Raw genomic sequence first — 22,311 nt, 5'->3', positions numbered from 1 at the left:
GTGTGTTTTTTTTAAGATTTGTTTATTTATTTTGTGTATATAAGTACATTGTTGCTGTCTTCAGACACACCAGAAGATGGCATCAGATCCCATTATCATTTTTTTTGCCTGTGTGTGTGTTAGTGTGTGTGTGTGTGTGTGTGTGTGTGTGTGTATGTGTGTGTGTGTGAAGTGTGTGCCTGGTGCACATGAAGTTCAGAGAAGAGCATTGGATTTTCTAGAACTGGAGTTCCGGACAGTTGTAAGCTGCCATGTGGGTGCTGGGAACTGAATCCAGCAACTGTGAAGAGCAGCCAGGGCTCTTACTGCAGAGCTCTCTCTCTAGCCCCGTGCGACTTAAGATTGTTCTAAGAAATCATAACCAAGGAATCAGAAATAGTTCCTCCTCTCCAGCTTTTGATGTTTCTGCCTTCTTTAGAAAGGAATAATATATTAGAAATTATCTATTATGTACTTATTTTAAAATTACTTTTGTGTGAGCGTGTGTGTGTGTGTGTGTGTGTGTGTGTGTGTGTGTGTGTATATGCGCGCGCACAGCCTGAGATGAGCATGTGGAGGTTCGAGGGCCACCCTGGAAGTCAGTTCTAACCTCCTACCTTGCTGAAGCTGGGTCTCTGGTTGTTTCTGTTGCTATACTGGCTACTCCAGAATTGCTGGCCCTCAAGCTTCCAGGCCGTTTCTATCTCCCATCTGCCTACAGATTGGGTCACCATATGTAGCTTTCCCACATGGGTTCTGGATAGCAAACCTGGGCATCAGGCTTGTGTGGGTACTGTTTCAACCCCTTGAGCCACTTCCCAAGCCCATATTATTTATTTAAAAGTGTCACTTTGCCTCTCAGGGACAATCCTACTGCCTCTGCCTTCTAAATGCTGAGTTTATGGCTATTTGTAAAATAGTTTCTTAATTATTTGTCTTGCTTTTATTCCCTGATGCTGAATAAAATACTCTGAAAAAAGCAACTCAAAAAAAGGGAGGGTTTTATTCTAGCTCACAGCTCAGAGTACCATCCATCAATCCAGGGGAGTCAGGGTAGGAGATTGAAGCAATGGGTCACATCACACCCACAGCTAGGAAGAAGAGCAACGACAGGATGCCCCTGGGGCTCAGTTCTAAGCTCCACTTTACACAGTCCAGGATCTCCTGCCCAGCGAGTGGTGCTCTGCCCCCACAGTGGGGGGATCTTCCCATATCAACTAACATAAAGTAATTTCTACACACATGCCCAGAGTCCCATCCCCTGGGTGCTCTAGTATAGTCAGTTAGATAACACGGACCACCACAGTATTGTACAATCGTGTTTACAGGACTGGGCATGGAGCCCAGAGGTAGAAGAGCTACCTAGCCTGTGTAAGACCCTAGGTTGATCCACAGCGGCAGATAGATCAAGTACAAAAGTCCTTGTTTGGGGTTGGGGTGAAGGTCCTGAGAAACCACTCTGACCCCTCCAAAGTTTGCTACTACTCAGTAGGGTCTGGCTGGGGCGGCACCGGTCTCGCCTGTGTGCTCTGAGGCTTTGGTTTCTCCCACCTCCTGTGGGCTCTGCCTGCTCTCACTGCCCCTTCTGCTCCTCCTGAGCCTCTGCTGGTGTCCAGCCCAGTCTACCACTGCCTCCCAGTGACTAGGACACCCCTGCTTCTCCACCACCCTTGCCTGGTCTCTGAGACAGCAGGCAGCTTTGTGCGGTCTCCGCACGCACGTCCTCAGCACAGCAGCAAAGGCAATCTCCGCCTCACTCCTCCTACCCTGGGCTCCTATTCTCTAGGAAAGGTGGATTTGAACAATGCAGGGTGTTACCTCAGTATTTGCTTTCTTTCTTACTTATCTACTTATTTAAAAGACTGATTTCTTTTATGTGAGTACACTGTAGCTGTCTTCAGACACAGCAGAAGAGGGTGTCGGATTCCATTACAGATGGCTGTGAGCCACCACGTAGTTGCTGGGAATTGAACTTACAAAGAACAGCAGACAGTGCTCTTACCACCGAGCCATCTCTCCAGCCCCTTTCTATTTCTTGTGTGTTGCTGTTTTGCCTGTATGTACATATGTATGAGGGTGTCGGGTCCCCTGGAACTGGAGTTACAGACAGTTGTGAGCTCTCATGTGGGTGCTGGGAATTGAACCTGGGTTCTTTAGAAGAGCAGCCAGTGCTCTTAACCATTGGGCCATTTCTCCAGCCCCTTATTTTGTCTTCTAGCTACAGAGCCTGCTGTCCTGGAACTCACTTATAGTCCAGGTTGGCCCCAGACTAGAAGCGTTCCTTCTGCTTTAGCCTCCTAAGTGCTATACCTGGCAGGCGTGGGCCACATTTACTGTTGTGTGTGTGCTGGAGCTGGAGCCCAGAGCCTGTATGTGCTAGGCAAGTTCTCTGCCATTCTGCTAAATTCAAGCCTATAACGTACCTTCTGTATAATGAAGTTCTCTCTCCCTATCTTTTTCTCTGCCTTCCTCCTTCCTTCCTTCTCTCCTGCTATCAGTGGCATCTCACTTGTTACCTATGATAGTCTTGAACTTAGGCCAAAGCCATCCCTCTGCCTCAGTCTGTTGGATAGCTGGGATTTCTGTGTGCACGTATTTTGTGACCTCGCAGTTTTGCACACAGCTACTGGTTGTCACACAGCACACACATTTCTGAGTCTTACTAATCTAGTGGTGTTTATAGTGTTTGGTGAAAGCAACATGGCTATGTCTACAAATAGTAACATGTAAACAGTGTTCTTAGCAGAACCCACAATCGCTGTGTTCCTATTTCCTTTCATGGTCAAAGTTCTTTGGAGCAGATAGGCGACATATGCGGTGTCGTGGGTTGAACCAGGGCGTGCCGGGCTGGGTTCCTCCCCCTCTGAGCTCTACCTATACACAAGAGAGGCTGCAAAGGGCTCCCTGGACATTCCTCGTCCTGTGACTGCTGCTGGGTTTTGCACAGGAGATCCTAACCCAGGTCTTCCTCCCAGTACCCAGCCCAGTCCGGCTCTCAGAGCAGGTGGACAAAACCAGGCCTGGTGGTGGAAGCCCAGCAGTATGGGAGGCTGAAGCTAACTAGCAATCATAATACTGATGGTTAGTATTAGCATGATATACATGCATACATAGATCTATCTATAGCTTAGTGGGGTCAAACTATTTTTCCAATATCTGTGGAGGTGGGACTGAGGAAGCTCCAAGAAGGCTAGGCTAACAGCTCCAGGTCCTGGTCTAGGAAGAGAAGAGCTCCTTTGCTTAGCTACTACTGTCTCCTGTACTTCAAGCCATCTTTAGGTAACTAGTAACTTCCTACCCAGTGTACATTTTTCTTCCCCTCTCTCCCTCCTTCCCTCCCTCCCACCTTCCTCCCTCCTTCCCTCTCTCTGTTGTGTGTGTGTGTGTGTGTGTGTGTGTGTGTGTGTGTGAGAGAGAGAGAGAGAGAGAGAGAGAGAGAAATCGAGAGTAAAAGGAGAGACTCACTGTGTATTCCTTGATAGTTTGTAACATGCTATTTAGACCAGGCTAACTTTGAAAGATTTATTTATTTATTTATTTATTTATTTATTTATTTATTTATTTATTTAAGTAACTGTAGCTGTACAGATGGTTGTGAGCCTTCAATGTGGGTGTTGGAAATTGAATTTTTAGGACCTCTGCTCACTTTGGTTGGCCCCGCTCACTCAGTCCCTGCTTGTTCTGGCTCAAAGATTTATTTATTATTATTATTATACATAAGTACATTGTAGCTGACTTCAGACAATCCTGAAGAGGTCGTCAGATCTCATTACAGATGGTTGTGAGCCACCATGTGGTTGCTAAGATTTGAACTCAGGTCCTTCAGAAGAACAGCCAGTGCTCTTACCCGCTGAGCCATTTCCCCAGCCCCCAGCTAACTGAATCCACAGAAATCCTCCTGCCTCTGCTTCCTGAGTTTGAATACTGGCATTAAAGGGGTGCAGTACCACACTGTGGTGCAGGCCTTTACTTCCAGCACTTGAGAAGCAGAAGCAGGTGGATCTCTGTGAGTTTTAAAGCCATCCTGGTCTAAATGGTGAGTTCCAGGACAGCCAGGGCTACATAGTGAGACCCTGTCTCAAAAACAAGCGCAGCAGCAGCAGCAACAACAACAACCAACAACAACGACGACGACAACAACAACAACAACAACATGGTCTCCTTCTGTACTCCAGGCTATTCTAGGATTCACTATGTCACTCAGGCTGGTCTGGAATTTGTGATAATCCTCCTGCCTCAACCTCCCAAATTATGGGATTACAGGGATAAGTCACCATACCCCACTAGTTCCAATCCTTTCCCACTAGAATCATCAGTGTGTGGTTGGGACGCAGCACACAGACTGGGCTGAAGTAGGACCTCTTCCATTAATAACAAAAGCCAGTTGTGGTGGCCCCAGGCTCAGCAGCACTTGGCAGTTGGTTTCTTTTCCAGTGCAGCCACCATGCTGTCCCACAGCATCCATTGCTGTGTAATTTGCATGCCACCAGCTCCACCAATCTTGAACAGTTTGGCTTTGGTATTTTTTATTTTTTTAAAAACAGGGTTTTTCTGTATATCCCTGGCTGTTCTGGAACTCACTTTGTAGACCAGACTGGCCTCGAGCTGAGAAACCCGCTTGCCTCTGCCTCCCAAGTGCTGGGATTAAAGGCGTGCACCACTGCCTGGCTGGCTTTGGTCATTATTGTGCATGGTGCACAACCACCATCACATCCAGTTTTAAAACATTTTTGCTGTTGCAGAGAATTCTCTTGCATTCATTTCTAGTTTTCTGCCCTTAACACCCAGCCGGAGAACCAGCAGGTCTGACTTCTCCTGTGACCTTGATTCACACTTCCCAGTGACTAATGGAGTCCGGCTCTCTTTTAGCCATTTCTGCTGATACTCTTGCCAGTGTCTGTACAGTCTTCCTTACTAATTTGTGGATACGCTCTATGCACTTTGCATTATTTGTCAGAGAGAGAACATGCTCCTGAATTTACTTCTCCACTCCATATGTTGCCTTAAATTCCCTTGCATTTTGACAAGGTTTCTCTGAGTAACTGTCTTGGAACCCACTCACTAGACCAGGCTGGACTCAAACTCACAGAGCTCTCTGCCTGCCTCTGCCTCCCAAGGGCTGGGATTAAGCGCATGCGCCACCACACCCCACTTGCCTTTTAATTCTCTTATGGTTTGAGAAACCATTCTGCTCTGCCATTGTGTTTGTGTGTGTAATGGTCCTAGGTGGCCCAAGCTGACCTCAGTTGCAGATATTGATCCCCCTGCTTTCCCTTCCGAAGTACTGGATCCTGGCCAAGCACGCTAGGCTCAGTTTCATGCAACACTGGGAACTGAACCAAGGACTTTGCGCATTCAAGGATGCCTCTCTTCTCTTTGCCTGTTTCTCTCTCTCTCTCTCTCTCTCTCTCTCTCTCTCTCTCTCTCTCTCTCTCTCTCTCTCTGTGTGTGTGTGTGTGTGTGTGTGTGTGTGTTGTTAATTATTCTTTTTCTTTCATTAACTTATTTATTCATTCACCTTACATCCTGATTGTAGCCTCCCTCCTTTTGCTCCCTCCTTTTTCATTCGGGTCCCCCAAGAACTGAACCGGGAAGGTGGGGCTGTCATCTGTTGCCTGCTTGTAGATCCTGTTCCCTGAGATGTCTTGTCCTGCCACAGAGGGAGAGTGATTTGCCTAGACCTGCAGTGATTTGATGTGGCACAGTTGGGTGATACCCTGGGGGAGGGGTTCCTTCTTATTGCCTGTTTGATGCCCTTGCTCTCAGGCCTGGTGGGCCTCAGAGTGTCCCTGCTCCTTGATTTTAGAGTCCTTTCACTTCTTCTTCCCTTTGGTGGCCCATTGTCATCCTGCAGGACTCTGCCCCACAAGTCAGTTCCTAGAGGAGATGTTGGAGTGCTTTCCTGTGACCTGTGTGAGCTTCCCCAGGGGAAACTGTCTTCCTTCTACTCTGAGAGCACTTCATTCAGGGGTGGTCCCCCTCCTCCCTTGCCTGTCCTCACAGGAGGCTGACCTGTAGCTTCTGGCACGGTAGAGCAGAAGTTCATAGAGAGCTGCGCTGCCTAGGCTGCAGGCAGGTCAGCAGGGTAGAGATGGGGTCTGCTGCCCACGTGGCGGAGCATGGCCATCCAGGACAGGAGCCATCTGACTAGCTGAGCCTCCCCTTCTCCTGCTGCTCCAGACAGACCCGGTGCGGCTGACCCAGCTGTATGAGCAGGCCCGCTGGGACTTACTGACAGAGGAGATCGACTGCACCGAAGAAGAGATGATGGTGTTTGCTGCCCTGCAGGTTCCTGGGGCCAGGGGCTGATGGGGGTACAGGGTCAGAAGGCCTCCCGGAAGTGGGTCTATTTCCAAAGAAGTCCTTCTGCTTTCTCTCCTCCCCAGGGTACTTCATAGGTGCTCTGTGGGACAGATGGGCCTTAGACTCAGCTCTAACTAACTGTGTGTTCCTAGTACCACATCAACAAACTGACCCTGAGTGGGGACGTGGGTGAGCTGGCCTCTGGGGACCTGGGACTGGATGACCTGGATGCAGCCCTGAACAACCTGGAAGTGAAGCTGGAGGGGTCAGCACCCTCAGATATGCTGGTGAGGAGGGCCTTGAGCCTGGGACTAGGGGTGGAGTCAGGGCCAGGAAGGGGATCAAGGCTTCCTCTGACCTATCTCCCCCCCCCCCCCAGGATAACCTCACCACCATCCCAGAGCTCAAGGACCATCTCCGGATCTTCCGGTAAAGTGTAGGGCCTGCCTGGAGGGAGTGCAGGAGGGGGAAGGCAGGGAGGCCATGGCTCACAAGCTTCCGGCTCTCCTCAGGCCCCGGAAGTTGACCCTGAAGGGCTACCGCCAGCACTGGGTGGTATTCAAGGACACCACACTGTCCTACTATAAGAGCCAAGATGAAGCACCGGGGGACCCTATCCAGCAGCTCAACCTCAAGGGTAAGGGAATTCGGGTATCGACTGCTCTCAGCCTGCTTCCTCCTTAGGGTCCCCCGGCTGGGTACTATCTGCCCCGAGGAAGCTGTAGGTGGTGAGTCAGGCTTTCAGACAGGAGCCTCTTACAGAGCTGCCTCCTTTTTCTTGCAGGCTGTGAGGTGGTCCCTGATGTCAATGTCTCTGGCCAGAAGTTCTGCATCAAACTCCTGGTACCCTCACCAGAAGGCATGAGTGAGATCTACCTGAGGTGCCAGGATGTGAGCAGGCTGGACCAAGGGGGGAACAGGAGTGAGGAGGCAGGGGGTAGGACTAAAATGGCACTCAGCGCTTACCACCTCTCCGTCCTTGCTCCAGGAACAGCAGTACGCACAGTGGATGGCTGCCTGCCGACTGGCCTCCAAGGGCCGCACCATGGCGGACAGCAGCTATGCCAGCGAGGTGCAGGCCATTCTGGCCTTCCTCAGCCTGCAGAGGGCAGGCGGTAGCAATGGAGGCTCAGGGAACAAACCTCAGGGTCCTGAAGCCTCTGCTGAGGGCCTTAACCCCTACGGCCTCGTGGCTCCTCGATTCCAGCGAAAGTTCAAGGCCAAGCAGGTACCCGAGGAAGTGGAGATGGGAACCACCACATTTTCCTATCCACCCTTGACCCCTGGACCTCCAACAGCATACTCTTCCTTAGGGAATCCTTGTAGCCACTCCTTCCTAATCCTGCCATGTCCCAGACCCCTCTCTGGAAGGGTCCTGGGGCCATTGTAGGACCTGATTCAGTCACATCTGCACTTTGGAGGCACCACAATGGTCGCTTTCTCTTGTTCAGGACCAGTGTACTGTGCCTTCAGTCAGCAGGGCAGACAGGTGGGGGGAATCTCAGGGACTTTGTCAATTCCTTACTAATATGACCCTACAGCTCACCCCAAGGATCCTGGAAGCTCACCAGAATGTGGCCCAACTCTCACTGACCGAGGCCCAGCTGCGCTTCATCCAGGCCTGGCAATCGTTGCCTGACTTTGGCATCTCCTATGTGATAGTGAGGTAGGACTCCAATCCGGCCAAGCACTCTCTGCCCTCACTCGCTGCCAGACGTGGTGCTCATACACCAAGTGGGCCCCGGGCACACAACCCAATGTCTCCCTTCCCTGTTCTGTGGGTACCTCTCCCTGGGGGTTCTGTGTATTCTCCAGCGTGCACTGTCATAAATAGAAACCCATGCCAGGCAAGCAGAAGACTCAAGGCTTATCCTAGCTCTGTTCTGGATCTTTCCGTCTCTGGGCCTTGGCCAGCTGTCCTACAGAATGGCTCCTGTGGGAAGGTGTTATAGGGAGCACCTGTCTGCAGAGCGATGGATGACCTGGTTGATGATGACATATACATCAGCAATCATCACTTGGAGACACGCACTATTTGCTTAATGTTGCCAAATGCTATTCTGATGCCCCACACCTTGGGTGAACTTGTGTATTTGAGGGTAACCTCAGGGGCTGCCCAACTTGTTTTCCCTTTTTACATTTTTTAAAAAGGATTTATTTATTTATTTTATATGAGTACACTGTAGCTGTCTTCAGACACACCAGATGAGGGCGTCATATCCCATTACAGATGGTTGTAAGCCACCATGTGCTAGGAATTGAACTCAGGACCTCTGAAGGAAGAGCAGTCAGTGCTTTTAACAGCTGAGTCATCTCTCCAGCCCTCTTTTGTACATTTTTAAAGATTTAGTTCTGCCAGCACATGCCTTAAATCCCAGACCTTGGGAGGCAGAGGCAGGTGGATCTCTGAGTATGAGGCCAGCCTGGTCTACAGAGTGAGTTCCAGGACAGCTGTGACTACACAGAGAAATTGTTTTGGAAAACAAACAAAAAAAGGTTTAGTTTTTAGTGTATGAATGTTTTCCTGCCTACGTATGTATGTCCGTCCTGCTTATGGTGCCCACAGGGGCCAGAAGAGGCACCAGTCTCCCTGGAACTGGAATTGTGAGGCACCACATGGGTGCTGGGACCCAAACCTGGGTCTTCTGCAAGTGTTCTTAACAGCTGAGCCATCTCTCTGGCTCCTCTATTTTACACAGTCCATGTATTTGTGTGTGCACGTGTGGAGGTCAGAGACAACTTACAGGAACCTGGTTCCCTCCTTCTGCCTCCTTCTGCCACGTGGGCCCTGGGGATAAACTCAGGTCATTAGGCTTGAAGGTGGCTGAGTCTTCTTGCTGGTCCTATTTTTTTCTTTATTCATATTTATTTGTGTATGAGTGTATGCATATGTGTATGTCTGTGCACCACATGGTCCATGGGGCCCTTGGAGGCCAGAAGGCATTGGAGCCCCCTGGAGCTGGAGTTACAGGTGATTGTGAGCCGCCATGTGGGTGCTGGGAACTGAACCTGGGGCCTCTGCAAGAACACCCAGTGTTCTTAATTGTTGAGCCATCTCTCCAGCATTCCCCCCTTTTTTTTCTTAATGTTATTTTAAATCTGTGTGTACCCACATACATGCTGTGGCCCTTAGGCCAATCTTTACCTCTTGTTTGAGATAAGAGTTCTTACTGTCCACCAGGCTAGCTGGCCCTGGACTCTCCAGTCCCTGCCTCTCATCTATCGTGGAGGCACACTACAGATGCATTAGAGTTGCAAGGGCTCTGTGTTTTCACACATGCGTGGCAAGGGCTTTACCCACTGAGCAGTCTCTCCCAGCCTTTCTGCCTTGTTTTTGAGACAAGGTCTCATATTGGCCTGGAATTCACAGGGAGGGTGGGCGGGCCAGACAACACGCCCCAGGGATCACAAGCACTTGTGGATCTCTCTGTGTGCAAGGCAGGTGCTCTATTGGCTTAGGCACTGTCCCAGCCCTGCCTGCTTCTGAGACAGAGTTTCTTTCACCATGTATGGAAGTCTGACGGGAACTCCTGCCTCAGCCCCTTCGCTGGGATGATAGACCTTCAGTACCATACCTGGTTAGCATAAGCCCAGGGACAATCCCATTTTTTTCAAAGTAAGACCTTAAGGCTAAGAGACACTGAATGGCTGGATGGATGGCTGCCTCGGGCTGAGCAGCTGCAGAGCTGCAGCCCTGGGGCAGGCAGGTGAGGCTGTGCCCCACCTTGAGGTCCCTGCAGCAATAAACACATGGGGTGTGTTCTGGGGCCATATACAGTATAGCTCTCACTCACATCTCTCTCCCTGGAAACCAGGTTCAAGGGCAGCAGGAAAGATGAGATCCTGGGCATTGCCAACAACCGACTCATCCGGATCGATCTGGCCGTGGGTGATGTGGTCAAGACCTGGCGCTTCAGCAACATGCGGCAATGGAATGTCAACTGGGATATACGGCAGGTAGGCCCCAAGGGAGGTCAGGGACAGGGACAGGTAGCTAGCTCAGACCCAACCAGGGCAGGGCAGAGGCTGCTGCTTGTTGCCCCAGCCCGCTGGACCTGTGACAACCCACCTGCAGGTGGCCATCGAATTCGATGAACACATCAATGTGGCCTTCAGCTGTGTGTCCGCTAGCTGCCGCATCGTGCACGAGTACATCGGGGGCTACATCTTCCTGTCTACCCGAGAGCGGGCCCGAGGGGAGGAGCTGGATGAGGATCTGTTCCTGCAGCTTACAGGAGGCCACGAGGCCTTCTGAGGGCAGCCCCTGCTCCACTCACCACCTCCAGGGACCTCCCAAGGCCACACCCACCCGAACTCACTGCTCCATCACTCCTGGGGTGGACCCTGCTGGGCACCCTCACTTGTTGTCACCAGGCAGGCCAGGGCCATCCTGGGGTAGGTACTACCACCAACCAACCTAGGGATGATGGGCCCTGAGCCACACAGAGCCCCTCCTCTTGCCCTGTTGGCAGAAACTCACACCCCTGACCTATATGTAGTCCCTAAGCACACGATGAATGCCAGACATGGATGAGGAACAAGAAGTCCTGGTTTGAAGCTGGACTTTCTTTTTGCGTCTGTTTCAGTTATTTTAATAAATAAATATTTTATTGTTGGATCTTTCTTCCTCCTCCTCTGGAGCTGAGCTTGGAGCCACTCTGAGTCTCTGTCTCTTTCTCACCAGCCAAGGAGAGAGGTTTTCCTGAGGTGGAGACAAAAGTTGCTAAGAGAAAGGAACCTTTGCCTAAGGTGGGGAGCTTCCAAAGAGCTTGAGGGCAGAAGGGCACAGACTTCAGGCCAGGGTGGGTGGTGGTTTGGTTCTCACGGGTAGGTCGCAGCTGCAGGGCCTCCTTGAAGTACTTGGGAAGCAGGAAGCCTTCGGCATTCCCTGGAGTCAGGATCACACCATTGGCAGAGCAGAAGAAAGGGATTCCGTCTGCTCACAGAGATTGACCATGTGACTGTGCCCTTCCATGACAGACCCGGGAGAGCCAGCCCCTGCAGGGCCCACACCTACCTGTGAGGGCTAGGGGTCCATCGATCAACACTGCCACCTCACAATTTGGACGAATGCCTGCAGGGACAACTAGAATGGGGACCTCTGGTGGGGTGGGGAGATACTGCCCCATGTAAGGCTATGTGGTGGCCGCTCATAAAAGAAGCTGTGACCCTTGGTGGGGGACCTGGGAGGAGAGAATAGGTGATGGTGACACTGACCGCTGATGACACCAGGGTCCCCAGGCAATCCTGAGGCCAAGTGGATGTGCGTCCTTCCTTGGCGTGACAAGCCCTTCAGTAAAATAGATGGCCAGTGCTTCCAGAATGTACCATGGACGAGTGTCAAGGGCAGGGCTTGTGGTGTCTCCAGGGGCGTCAGTTCCAACTCAGGGACCTGCAGGTGAGTGTGGGTGTGGGCAGCAGTGAGACGTCTTTCATGAACTGGAGTCCCACCCGCCTCCCCACCCGCCCCTCGGCACCCACTTGTAGGGAGTGGCCCTGATTGGCCCTGATGAGGGGCCCAGTGCTTGGCTCGCCTGGCTGCAGGGTAAACCGCTGCTTTTCGTTGGTAGCCACCACGAGCTGCACATCCTCAATGGAGAAGCGGTGGAACTGGGGCAGCTGCAGGAGGGCTTGCAGGGGCACGAAGCCATCTGCAGGTAGCCAGGTGGGGGTACGCTCAGGAGGCGGAGCCCAGGCAGCTGGAACCAGGCTCGGCCTGGGAGATCACCAGTTGCTTGCTCCCTGTGACTTTCAGGAAGGCTTTCCTTCTGGGGTCTCTAGATGTTTGTTTTTTTTTCCTCCCCCACCACTAGACAGGGTTTCTCAGTGTAGCCCTGGCTGTCTTGGAACTTGCTCTGTAGACCAGGCTGCCCTGAAACTCAGAGATCGGCCTGCCTCATGACAGTTGGGATAAAAGGTGTGAGCCACCCCCCACCCCCCAGCCCTTGTTTTGTTTTTTTCCCTGTGCTGGGAATGGAAGGAAGCCAGGAAGCCGGGCCTTTGCACCAGCTAGGAGAGAGCTGTACTAAGGAGATGCATTTCTGCCCGGGTCTCTCTTTATTTAACTTACATGGGAAGGTGCCCGCTTCATGGTGGGCATATTGGTAGGTGCCTATAAGCCTAGCACTTGAGAGGGGCAAGCAAAAGAATCAAGAGTTCAAGATGAGGCTAGCTTTTGAGGCCAGCCTGGTCTACAAAGTGAGTTCCAGGACAGCCAAGGCTACACAGAGAAACCCTGTCTCGAAAAAACAAAAAACAAAAAACAAACAAACAAAAAAAGATGAGGCTAGCTTAGCCTACATGACATCTTGTGCCCCCCCCCAAAGAATGGGGCTTTCTAGATGGTGCCACAATTAAGAGCACTGGCTGTTCTTTGTAAGGACCCGGGGCTGGATCCCAGCACTCACACGGCAGCTCCCACCCACCTGTAATTCCCGTTCTACAGGATGCAATGCTCTCATCTGGCCTCTACAAGAACCAAGTATGCATGTGGTGCAGGCAAAACACTCATGCACATAAAAAATAAAAAACACTACAAAAAGAAAACAGAACAGTGTGCCTGCTTCAGGGAGCGTAATAAGGCAAGCACTCAGTATCTGGCCCAGAGCGGACAGTCAGTAAACATCAGTTGTTCAGTAGGCCCCTCTGTCCATCCTTGGGAAGTGTTAAGGGGCCAGTTGGTCGAAAGAGACATCATGAGGTCCAGCCTAGACAGGGGCTCCTCTTCCAGGGGGTATGAAAGAAGTTCTGGGCCTTGTTTTTCCTGTACATTTGGAGGGTGTGTCTATTTTGCATTCCTCTTGGGGCAATGTTAAGTCGAGGAGACAGAGGTTCCAGTTGCTCTCTGGGTTCCCACCATTCCTCCCAGCCCCCAGCATGGTTACTTACCAGCTCGCATGGGAAGTCCCAGCTTCAAGGCTCCGTGGCGAAGGGCATAGGACAGGGCCTTAGACAGCTGCACATTTCGGTCCTGAAAGAGTCCAGTGATGGCCTGGGTTTCAGTAGCCAGCCCAGAATGTCCTACTGCTAAGGCAGGCCAGAACAGCTCCCACGGTGCTGCAGTCTACCCCACCAAGAAGCTAAGAGGGTCTCTCCTATGTCCTCTCGTTGTGGGTAAGGCTGGAAAGGTACGCACCTGTTCCCGGGGTCTATGAGTCCTTCTACCTTCCTGCCTCCTTCCTCTAGGGGCGTTCATGATCAAGACCTGTAGGGAGCAGGGAGGGTGGGTTCTCCGCCCGGAAAGCTCAGGATAAGAACCTTACTGCTCATCCCACCCTAGTTCACGCAAGGGAACTTAAGGCCCAGCGGGCGAGATTTGCTCAAGGTCACACTGGCAGCCTCGAGGCCCGAGGGATCCGGAACAGACCCCGGGCCCTGAAATCAGATCGCAGCACGGCTGCCCGGGGCACGGGGCTGGCGTGCGCGTTGACAGGAAGGCCGGCCGGCATAGAACTCAACTGCGGAGGGCGGGATCCCGGCCCGAACACGGACTGGCCAATGGGAAGCCACGAAAGAAAGGGGCGGGTACTTCCGCTTGGGGAAAGGGGTGGACTTTGAGGGCCGGGCCAGCCGCTAAATTCTGAGATCAAGCTTCCAGATCCTGGGAGTGGATCAAGCGTGTCCAGGTTGGAGGTACAACTCCTGGGTTTGGGGGTCTTGAGACTTTTGGAGACCTAGTGCTGCTGGGTGGTAGGGTTGCCAGAGGCTTTAGGGGTTTGGGGCAGCAGGATTCCAGGGCGCTTGCTGAGCTCAGTACTCTTGCTGGAATGATGCTGGCAATAAGTAGTCAGGGATCTGCCAAAGGGCTGGGGAGCACTCAGGAGTTCTGTGGAAGAGAGGGTCAGCTCGTTTCCTAGAGTGACAGGATGGCCATCTGTGTCCTCTGCCAGAGCTGCCCTGTCAGACTATGGACCCCGAGGTGTCCCTGCTGCTCCTGTGCCCTCTTGGGGGACTTTCCCAGGAGCAGGTAGCAGTGGAGCTGAGCCCGGCTCATGACCGTCGTCCATTGCCGGGAGGAGACAAGGCCATCACTGCCATCTGGGAGACTCGGCAACGGGCCCAACCTTGGATCTTTGATGCTCCCAAGTTCCGCCTTCACTCAGCTACACTGGCGTCCAGCTCGCCTGAGCCACAGCTGCTCCTGCACCTGGGTCTAACTTCCTACCGGGACTTCCTAGGCACCAACTGGTCCAGCTCAGCCTCCTGGCTGCGACAGCAGGGCGCTGCAGACTGGGGTGACAAGCAAGCCTATCTGGCAGACCCACTGGGGGTGGGTGCTGCACTGGTCACAGCTGATGACTTCCTTGTCTTCCTGCGCCGCTCTCAGCAGGTAGCTGAAGCACCCGGACTGGTGGATGTACCCGGTGGGCACCCTGAACCTCAGGTAAGATGACTGGCGAGGTTCAAGGGCTCAAAATCCAAGCACTCCTGGTTCTGACTTCATCTTCTCGTAAAGGGAAAACCGGCTTGGTATTTCTGAGCCTGCGGGCGCCCATGCTGCATGCTCTGCTAGAGGGCTGTCCAGGAGAATGTGGGGCCCAGCTGAGCACAGCCCATGACTCTTCACCACTACTGGGAGGAGACAAAGTGCTCACTGCCATCTGGGAGCCCCAGCCATAAGTCTAAGCTGGAACACACCTATGGAAGCTAGGGAACATGGGAGGAGAGCCTGAAGGGACGAGACCTTTTCTTATCCGATCCTAGCTAGGCTTCTGATTGCTCTCCTTGGAATAGGTGGGCCTGGGTAAGGGATGGCCAGGACTCACACACCGAGTCTGCCCTGGGCCCCATGGCCAGCGAGAGAATAGCAGCGGTGTGGGAAGTGGCATAGATGAAGTCTGAGCCTCAGCTTTTCACAGGCCCTGTGCTCTGGTGGCATCCCCCGGCACAAGGACCTCCCAGGGGAGCTGGTGGTGCGAGAACTCTTCTCCAGTGTCCTACAGGAGATCTGTGATGAGGTAAGCCATCAGAGCCCCAGACGTCGTGGAGAGTATGGGTAAGAGGGTAGAACTGGCTAGAAATCCACAGGTCTGGGCCAGAGTGAGTCTGCATGACCCTCGCTGGCGTTGAGGAAGAGTGTGGTGTTGAAACTGGGCCCGTGATTCTCTGATGCTCAGGTTCTCCCCACCCCCGACCCCATCCCCAGTGGAAACAATGAAAACTGGCGAGTCTGTGTTTGCTGAAAAGTAATGAATGAAGAGTGTGTTGCTGAGTCAGCCTCACTCGGGTACAAGGACTTCCCTGGATATCTGGTCCATTTCTCATCTGTAAAACGAACACACCCAGAACCTGTAGAGTTATGGGGAACTTGACTGAAAAGACACATGCGAGGGTCACAGCCACTGAGGACTGGGGGTACACTCGCTTTGGTCGGCTGTTTGCCTCTCAGCCTTCCTAGTGCTGTGACCCTTTAATACAGTTCCTCATGTGGTGGTGACCCCGACTGTGTGATATTCATTGCTGCTTCATAACTGTCATTTTGCTACTGTTGCATCATAATGTAAATGTCTGTGTTTCCCCGTGGTCTTAGGCAACTCCTGTGAGAAGGTTATTAGACCCCCTACCCCAAGAGGCCACCCCCCACAGGTTGAGAAACACTGGTTTAACGTATACAAGCCCGGGTTTTGTACCATGTGAACTACCATGATGTACACCTGGAGTCCCAGCACTCAGGAGGTAGGGGTAGAGGCAGAAGGATCAGAAATTCAAAGTTATCTTTGCTAAATATTAAGTTTAAGGATAGCCTAGGTTACTACAACAAGGCCCTGTCTCAACAAAAACAAACAGAAACACCAAACCAAACCAACCAATCAGGTCACTGAGATGCCAGCCTGACAGGTAGGACTCCCCGCCACAGGTGAACCTGCCACTGCACGCCTTGAGCCAGCCACTGTTGTTGGGAATCGCTTGCAATGAGACCAGCGCGGGCAGAGCCAGTGCAGAGTTCTATGTCCAGTGAGTGGGTTCCCGGGCACAGGATTCTGGGTGCGATGGGTAGGGAAGGAGTGGGTTTAAGGCACCTGGCATTTTGCAGGGGTCCTAGGAGGTGTGGATATCCACCAAGCCACACTCATGTTTTTGTCTAGGTGCAGCCTGACTTCAGAGGAGGTCAGGACTTATTACCTGAGTGGGGGACCCGAGGCCCACGAGTCTACAGGAATCATCTTTGTGGAGACGCAGGTGTGGAGTAGAGACCTTCTACGTGTCTGGTTATGGGGGTAGGGATATCCAGGTGAGGTAGAGGACTCCCAGTCTCCCAGAGTTTCCTGAGGCACAGAGCTTGGCTCTTCCTAAGGGAAAAGCCCGAGGACAGGGACAGTCTAGGAGTTCTAAGGTGTGGCAACTCTGGGCACAGGGAATCCCTGGACGAAGGGAGGCCTGATGTCTGGGTCTCATTGATTTCCCACAGAGGGTACAAAGACTGCAGGAGACGGAGATGTGGGCACAACTCTGCCCCTCGGCCAAAGGCGCCATCCTCCTCTACAATCGCCATCCACCTCTACAGTCAGGTGCTGGGAAGTCCCACCTGAGTCACCCTGGGGCCCCAGCCCTATCACTGCAGTTCTGAAGACAATAAAGGACTTTATTCTTGTATTCCGTTAGCTTCTGCTGCTTTCCTAGGAGTCTGGGGTCCTATGAGAGAACCCGGGATGGATGACAGGGGCTGATCACGGTGGCAGAAAGGGAACAAAACAATAAGCCCCATGGTGCGACCTCTGTGTCCCTCTTGGCTGGGGAAAGCGGGTCACGGCGTTATGAAGACACCTCTGCGAACCGTACCTCGCTGCTAAAAGGGAGAGGGTGGGGCACAAGACCTTCCTGGAGGTCAAGCTCTGCTCCCACCCCCGCCTCTTCGGTTTGACAGCCGTACCTTTCAGCCGTCCCAATGCTTCCGCTTCGCGGGCCCCGGCGTCCTAGGCCAATGAGCATATGGGGGCGGGTCCTTTGATGCACATTATCCTCATCTCGCCCAATAAGCGTGGCCTGAGCGTCTACCCCAATGAGGGATCAGGGGCGGGGCCTTCATAGGCGCAGGAAATGGCGGCGACCAAGGAGCCTGTGAGTGGGGCAGGGGCGGGGCTTGGCTGTGTCTCCACCTTCGCACGCCCCCTATCGCTTTGGGTGAGAAGGGGTGTCCACAGTGCCGAGCCGGTGGTCCAGACTTGGAGGGTGATGCTGGAAGGCCTAGGGCACCCCTTGTCTGGTTCTTAGTAAAGAGGCCTTCCCCGAATGTGCCTTTGTGGGAAACTGAGGCAGGTTCCTTCCTTCTGCCCCGGTCCCCGAAGTCCGGCCCGATTGACACCCAATGGACTTTTGGGGGCCTCCCTTTCCCAGCTGCCTGCCCGCCGTCGTCATGCCGTCCCTGTTGTTCCAGCTGCCCCTGCGCCTATGCCGGCTGTGGCCGCGTAGCCTTTCCATCCGACTTCTCACAGCCGCCACAGGGCAGCGGTGAGTTGAGCCCCAGAATTTGGCCATGTTCAGTGGCTTTTCTCTTGAGAGCCCACCTTGCGTCTTGAGATAGTCGTCTCTGATAGGCACTTAGTATCAATAGCTAAGAACTGACGTCCAAGATTAAGTAAGTTAAGTGACAGATCGGGAATCTGAGCTCAGGTCTGCTCTTTCCATAGCTCTGTCATGTTGTCAGGCTTCACTGTGCATACACTGGGAAAGAGGAGGTTGAGTACAAAGATTTAGATTTCTGGGCTTGAATCTGGATGCTGGTCCTCCGGCATTCAATGAAGTGGGGGCATGGGAATCTGCCTTTTGCTTTGAGATGGAGTTTTCCTATGTGACCCAGGTAAGCCTCCATAGTCGATCTCTGGCATGTCTAGAGTTCCGGCGCAGCCTCCATGCCTGGCTTGCAAATCCTTTCCTTGGGTGCTGGCACTGGCAGTGGCGCACAGGACTGCTTGCATAAGAAGCCAGGACTTTTCTGACACAGGGTGCTCTGACTTCCTAGGCTAGTCACAAACTTGCTTGTAGTTAAGGGACCTTGAGTTTCTGACTTTGTCTCCACCTCCTAAATGCTGGGATTACTGGTCAACATCACCTCATATCACAAAACCTGCTGTTTTAAAGAAGTTTTTAGGGGCTGAAGGGAAGGATGTCTTAGAGATTAAACGCACTTGCTACTCTCACAGAGGATCCAGTTTTGATTCCCAGCATTCACCTGGTAACTTAGGGAGACCCTCTTCTGACCTGTTGAAGACACCAGACATGCATGTGGTGGATATACATACAGACAAACACTCATAAATACAAAGTAAAATAATTTTAAACAGTCTTTAAAGAAGTTTTTTAGCCAGGATGGTGGTACACACATGCCTCCGGTCCCAGAATTTGGAAGGCAAAGGCAAGTGCTATGAGTTTAAGGTTAGTCTGGTCTCCCTAGGGAGCTCCAGGTCTGACAGGTAATAAGACCCTATTTTGTAAAAAAAAAAAAAAAGGAAGGAAAGAAAGAAAGAAAGAGCCAGACGTGGTGGCGCACGCCTTTAATCCTAGCACTTGGGAGGCAGAGGCAGGTGGATTTCTGAGTTCAAGGCCAGCCTGGTCTACAAAGTGAGTTCCAGGACAGCCAGGGCTATACAGAAAAACCCTGTGTCGAAAAACCAAAAAGAAAAAAAAGAAAAAAAAAGAAAGAAAGAAAGGAAGGAAGGAAGGAAGGAAGGAAGGAAGGAAGGAAGGAGTCTTCTGGGCTTGTCGTGTAGGAGAGGACTGCACTTTGAAACAGAGAAATCCTGTCCATTCTTGAAATACCCAAGGGGCAATCTGGGGCTCGATGTGTCTTGGGACTAACATCACTTCCTGGTAGCTGAACTGAAGGTGTGGTTGAGGAGGGTGGCAGATTGGGCGATGGTGCCCTCTGACCTCCTGAGCCTCTGCAGGTTTGGGCTTTTCTCCCCAGGTCTGTCCCTACTAATTACTATGAATTGTTGGGAGTGCATCCGGGTGCCAGCGCTGAAGAGATTAAACGTGCTTTCTTCACCAAGTCAAAAGAGGTATTGGTGCTCCCAAGGCGAGGGAGAAAGAGGAAACCTGAGCTTGACACGGGTGGAGTGGGGTGGGGGAGGGGTGGGGGTGTTTCTAACTTCCTGGGATAGGTCTGTATCTCTAACTGGAGGTGTTCATTATTCTCTGTGATCTAAAGGGCCACGGGTCTTTCTGATTTATTTATTTTATGCATGTGATATTACTATCACTGTCTTCAGACACACCAGAAGAGGGCACCGGATCCCATTATAGATGGTTGTGAGCCACCGTGTGGTTGCTAGGAATTGAACTCAAAACCTATGGAAGAGCAGTTAGTGCTCTTAACGGCTGAGCCATCTCTCCAGCCCTGGGGGTGGGAGTGAGGGTGTCTTTCTGGTTATGTTGGATTTTTTTTTTTTTTTTTAAGACAGGGTTTCTCTGTATAGCCCTGGCTGTCCTGGAACTCACTTTGTAAACCAGGCTGGCCTTGAACTCAGAAATCTGCCTGTCTCTGCCTCCCACGTGCTGGGATTAAAGATGTGCACCACTAGCATCCGGCATTTTTCGTTTTTGTTTTTGAGACAAGACTGGTCTCAAACTTTCAGTGGTCTTCCTGTCTCCATCTCTCTAGAATGGGAGTTACAACTGTAGTTGGTTTTCTTGACTGAGAGGGGTTAGGAGGCTGGACTTTCTGACTCTGGCCTTTGGGAGGGAGGGGTCAGCAACCCCGTGAGCGGTCAGTATCCAGGTAAGGTCTGTGGGAGTGATGTCAGTCTTTACAGGTGGACATCATCAAGAGAGGTCCTAGGAAGGGAGATGGAAAATGAGATAAGGGGTCCCCTGCCTCACCCCAGTTACACCCTGACCGAGACCCTGGGAACCCAGCCCTGCATAGCCGCTTTGTGGAGCTGAATGAGGCATATCGAGTGCTCAGTCGCGAGGAAAGCCGTCGTAACTATGACCACCAGCTGCATTCAACCAGTCCTCCAAAGTCTTCAGGGAGCACAGCCGAGCCTAAGTATACGCAACGGACACACAGGTGTAGTACAGCAGCCCTGACCCCTGCTGCCCTTACCCGCAAGTCTTTCCAAGAGAGAGCTGTGGCTTTCCATTGTCCTTCTTTTGCTTTCCAGCAGCTCCTGGGAACCCCCCAACGCTCAATATTGGGCTCAGTTCCACAGTGTGAGGCCGCAGGGGCCAGAGTCAAGGAAGCAGCAGCGTAAACACAACCAGCGGGTCCTGGGGTACTGCCTCCTGCTCATGGTGGCAAGCATGGGCCTGCACTATGTGGCCTTCAGGTGCCTCCCCATGCTTCCTGGGATACTGGGTAGAGGGTGGGTCAAGCGTGCTGTGGCTAGCCAGCCACTGCAGCCTATGACCTGCATACTTTGTCTGTCTCAAGCTAAGAGCTTTGTGAAATCAAGAATTGGAGCCTTGCCTTTCTGAGTAGAGGCAGGTCTGCACACAGGGTTAGAGCTGGTTTCTGTTTCCCATAGCTCGAATGTTAATCTTCGTTGCTGCTTGTTGGTGAGTCTGGAGCCACCCAAAACCAAAACCATACAAAAAGAGCGCACGCACAGTCAAAACCCGGGTTCTCTCTTAGCACGTCATAAATGAGGGCGGTTTTTGTTTTGTTTTGTTTTTGTTTTGTTTTGTTTTTGTTTTGTTTTTCTGAGACAGGGTTTCTTTGTGTAGAACTGGCTGTCCTGGAACTCCCTGTGTAGACCAGGCTGGCCTCGAACTGAGTGATCCACCTGCCTCTGCCTCCCAAATGCTGGGGTTAAAGGTGTGAACCATCATCACCAAGCAAAAATTTTTTTTTTTTTTTTGCAAATTTTTTTAAGTTCAGGGTCATCCTTGGTTACATATGGAGTTTGAGGCTAGCCCAGGCTACATTAAGCTGTGTCTCAATATAGAAAGAAAGAGGGAGGAAGGACAAGTGTCGTGTAACAGAGATAGTCCTTGATAGCTGCCAGGGCCTCACCCCACACTTGCATGCATGCTGTCATACTAGTTTTCTACGGCATAGAAACCCAAAGGATGGAGCCCGCTGTCCGTAGTGTCTAGCAATGGAGATGACCTAAATATGCCCCCCCCCTTTTTTTTTTGGCTTTTCGAGTCAGGGTTTCTCCGTGTAGCCCTGGCTGTCCTGGAGCTCACTTTGTAGACCAGGCTGGCCTCGAACTCAGAAATCCATCTGCCTCTGCCTCCCGAGTGCTGGGATTAAAGGCGTGCGCCACCATGCCCGGCTAATATGCCCCCTTTCTAATCTTCTGGGAGAGGCACCCTGATTTCAGAGCTGTTTCACCAACCTTCTTCACAGGAAAGCCAGTGACTTAGGGTACCACCCAGCTCTGGGACTTGGGGCCACTTGGTGTCTGTTGTAGAGAGAGATGTAAAGTTGTGTGAGAGATGCTAGAACCTGGTCAGGGACCAGGACTTGAGGGACACCAGAGTTCGGAGACTCGGGGTTAACTGCAACTCCTTCACAGGAAGCTGGAGCAGGTGCATCGCAGCTTCATGGACGAAAAGGATCGGATCATCACAGCCATCTACAATGACACACGGGCCAGGGCCAGGTCTGTCACTGCTCTGACTTTGCTTCTTGCTTCAGCACCACCCTCCAGGATGCCTGTCCTGACCCTGTTTTTCCTTCCAGGGCCAACAGAGCCAGGATTCAGCAGGAGCGCCAGCAGAGGAAGCAGCCTCGGACAGAACCCTCCCTGCCTCCAGAAAGCTCCAGGATCATGCCCCAGGACACAAGCCCATGAGCGGCTTACCTAAGTGGGACCTGCGTTGGTCCTGTCCTTGCTGCCTGTCCAGAACTACACGTGCAATAAACTCATTTTCTGACTCCTGTCCGATTCAGTCCTTCAGATCACGCATCTCCTCATCCCTCCCCTCGTGAGGCAGCGACCCCCGGAGCTCGGCCTCCAGGGCGGTGTGTCCCCTTTCCCCTGAAGCGGCGGGAGGGGGCGTTTGGAGGGGACCGGCTCCGCCCCCGCCCCGCCTCCGCCCGCGGCCCGGTGGGGAGCGCGTGTTTAGGTCACATGAGCCTCT

General features: G+C 52.3%; 4 protein-coding genes across 14 annotated transcripts in view; 3 read left to right on the top strand and 1 right to left on the bottom strand.

Annotated features, from left to right (window-relative positions):
* Nucleotides 1–10,898, top strand: part of Fermt3 (fermitin family member 3) — an 18,380-nt gene extending 7,482 nt beyond the window's left edge. The window contains exons 7-15 of the mRNA XM_021191014.1: nt 6,160–6,267; nt 6,435–6,569; nt 6,662–6,711; nt 6,795–6,919; nt 7,067–7,173; nt 7,271–7,510; nt 7,824–7,948; nt 10,098–10,239; nt 10,358–10,898. Of these exons, the coding sequence (XP_021046673.1) occupies nt 6,160–6,267; nt 6,435–6,569; nt 6,662–6,711; nt 6,795–6,919; nt 7,067–7,173; nt 7,271–7,510; nt 7,824–7,948; nt 10,098–10,239; nt 10,358–10,537 (1,212 nt within the window). The 3' untranslated portion in view covers nt 10,538–10,898. The remainder of the gene's footprint in view (nt 1–6,159; nt 6,268–6,434; nt 6,570–6,661; nt 6,712–6,794; nt 6,920–7,066; nt 7,174–7,270; nt 7,511–7,823; nt 7,949–10,097; nt 10,240–10,357) is intronic.
* Trpt1 (tRNA phosphotransferase 1) lies at nt 10,830–13,790 on the bottom strand. 3 transcript variants are annotated; one of them, XM_021191034.1, is made up of 7 exons: nt 13,418–13,790; nt 13,171–13,252; nt 11,764–11,933; nt 11,500–11,674; nt 11,300–11,356; nt 11,108–11,218; nt 10,830–10,984 (listed from the first exon to the last, which is right to left on the bottom strand). In XM_021191034.1, the coding sequence occupies exons 1-7, from the start codon at nt 13,475–13,477 to the stop codon at nt 10,890–10,892; spliced, it is 750 nt and encodes a 249-aa protein (XP_021046693.1). In that variant the 5' UTR covers nt 13,478–13,790; the 3' UTR covers nt 10,830–10,889. The 3 variants fall into 3 exon arrangements, with proteins under 3 accessions (XP_021046693.1, XP_029401231.1, XP_029401234.1); XM_029545374.1 differs by having other exon boundaries at nt 10,913–10,984; nt 11,074–11,218; nt 13,418–13,718; XM_029545371.1 differs by having other exon boundaries at nt 10,849–11,218; nt 13,418–13,718.
* Nucleotides 13,791–13,833: 43 nt separating this feature from the next.
* Nucleotides 13,834–16,956, top strand: Nudt22 (nudix hydrolase 22). Of its 2 annotated transcripts, XM_021211266.2 has the most exons (6): nt 13,834–13,914; nt 14,172–14,665; nt 15,141–15,239; nt 16,139–16,236; nt 16,368–16,461; nt 16,691–16,875. In XM_021211266.2, the coding sequence occupies exons 2-6, from the start codon at nt 14,189–14,191 to the stop codon at nt 16,847–16,849; spliced, it is 927 nt and encodes a 308-aa protein (XP_021066925.1). In that variant the 5' UTR covers nt 13,834–13,914; nt 14,172–14,188; the 3' UTR covers nt 16,850–16,875. The 2 variants fall into 2 exon arrangements, with proteins under 2 accessions (XP_021066925.1, XP_029397843.1); XM_029541983.1 differs by lacking the exon at nt 16,139–16,236 and having other exon boundaries at nt 16,691–16,956.
* Nucleotides 16,957–17,312: 356 nt separating this feature from the next.
* Nucleotides 17,313–22,185, top strand: Dnajc4 (DnaJ heat shock protein family (Hsp40) member C4). 8 transcript variants are annotated; one of them, XM_029544882.1, is made up of 7 exons: nt 17,313–17,340; nt 17,617–17,730; nt 19,187–19,280; nt 20,106–20,290; nt 20,388–20,549; nt 21,744–21,830; nt 21,911–22,181. In XM_029544882.1, exons 2-7 carry the CDS (start codon nt 17,636–17,638, stop codon nt 22,020–22,022), a joined length of 735 nt encoding a protein of 244 aa, XP_029400742.1. In that variant the 5' UTR covers nt 17,313–17,340; nt 17,617–17,635; the 3' UTR covers nt 22,023–22,181. The 8 variants fall into 8 exon arrangements, with proteins under 8 accessions (XP_029400742.1, XP_029400741.1, XP_029400740.1 ...); XM_029544881.1 differs by having other exon boundaries at nt 20,385–20,549; nt 21,911–22,180; XM_029544880.1 differs by having other exon boundaries at nt 17,317–17,340; nt 20,385–20,549; nt 21,748–21,830; nt 21,911–22,183.
* Nucleotides 22,186–22,311: the final 126 nt, after the last annotated feature.

This window comes from Mus pahari, chromosome 1 (assembly GCF_900095145.1).
Source record: "Mus pahari chromosome 1, PAHARI_EIJ_v1.1, whole genome shotgun sequence".
NCBI lineage: Eukaryota > Metazoa > Chordata > Mammalia > Rodentia > Muridae > Mus > Mus pahari.
Note: the sequence above shows the minus strand (reverse complement) of the source record. Positions and strands in the feature narration are given on the sequence as shown.

Coding starts and splice junctions, on each gene's coding strand:
- Nudt22 (XM_021211266.2), top strand. CDS start 14,189: ATGGACCCCGAGGTGTCCCTGCTGCTCCTGTGCCCTCTTGGGGGACTT. Junction 14,666..15,140: donor GTGGGCACCCTGAACCTCAG/GTAAGATGACTG, acceptor AGCTTTTCACAG/GCCCTGTGCTCTGGTGGCAT. Junction 16,237..16,367: donor AGTGCAGAGTTCTATGTCCA/GTGAGTGGGTTC, acceptor GTTTTTGTCTAG/GTGCAGCCTGACTTCAGAGG.
- Dnajc4 (XM_029544870.1), top strand. CDS start 17,588: ATGGACTTTTGGGGGCCTCCCTTTCCCAGCTGCCTGCCCGCCGTCGTC. Junction 19,281..20,105: donor TCTTCACCAAGTCAAAAGAG/GTATTGGTGCTC, acceptor GCCTCACCCCAG/TTACACCCTGACCGAGACCC. Junction 20,291..20,384: donor TATACGCAACGGACACACAG/GTGTAGTACAGC, acceptor TTTGCTTTCCAG/CAGCTCCTGGGAACCCCCCA.
- Trpt1 (XM_029545371.1), bottom strand. CDS start 13,477: ATGAACGCCCCTAGAGGAAGGAGGCAGGAAGGTAGAAGGACTCATAGA. Junction 11,934..13,170: donor GGGACTTCCCATGCGAGCTG/GTAAGTAACCAT, acceptor GGCTACCTGCAG/ATGGCTTCGTGCCCCTGCAA. Junction 11,675..11,763: donor ATCAGGGCCACTCCCTACAA/GTGGGTGCCGAG, acceptor ACTCACCTGCAG/GTCCCTGAGTTGGAACTGAC.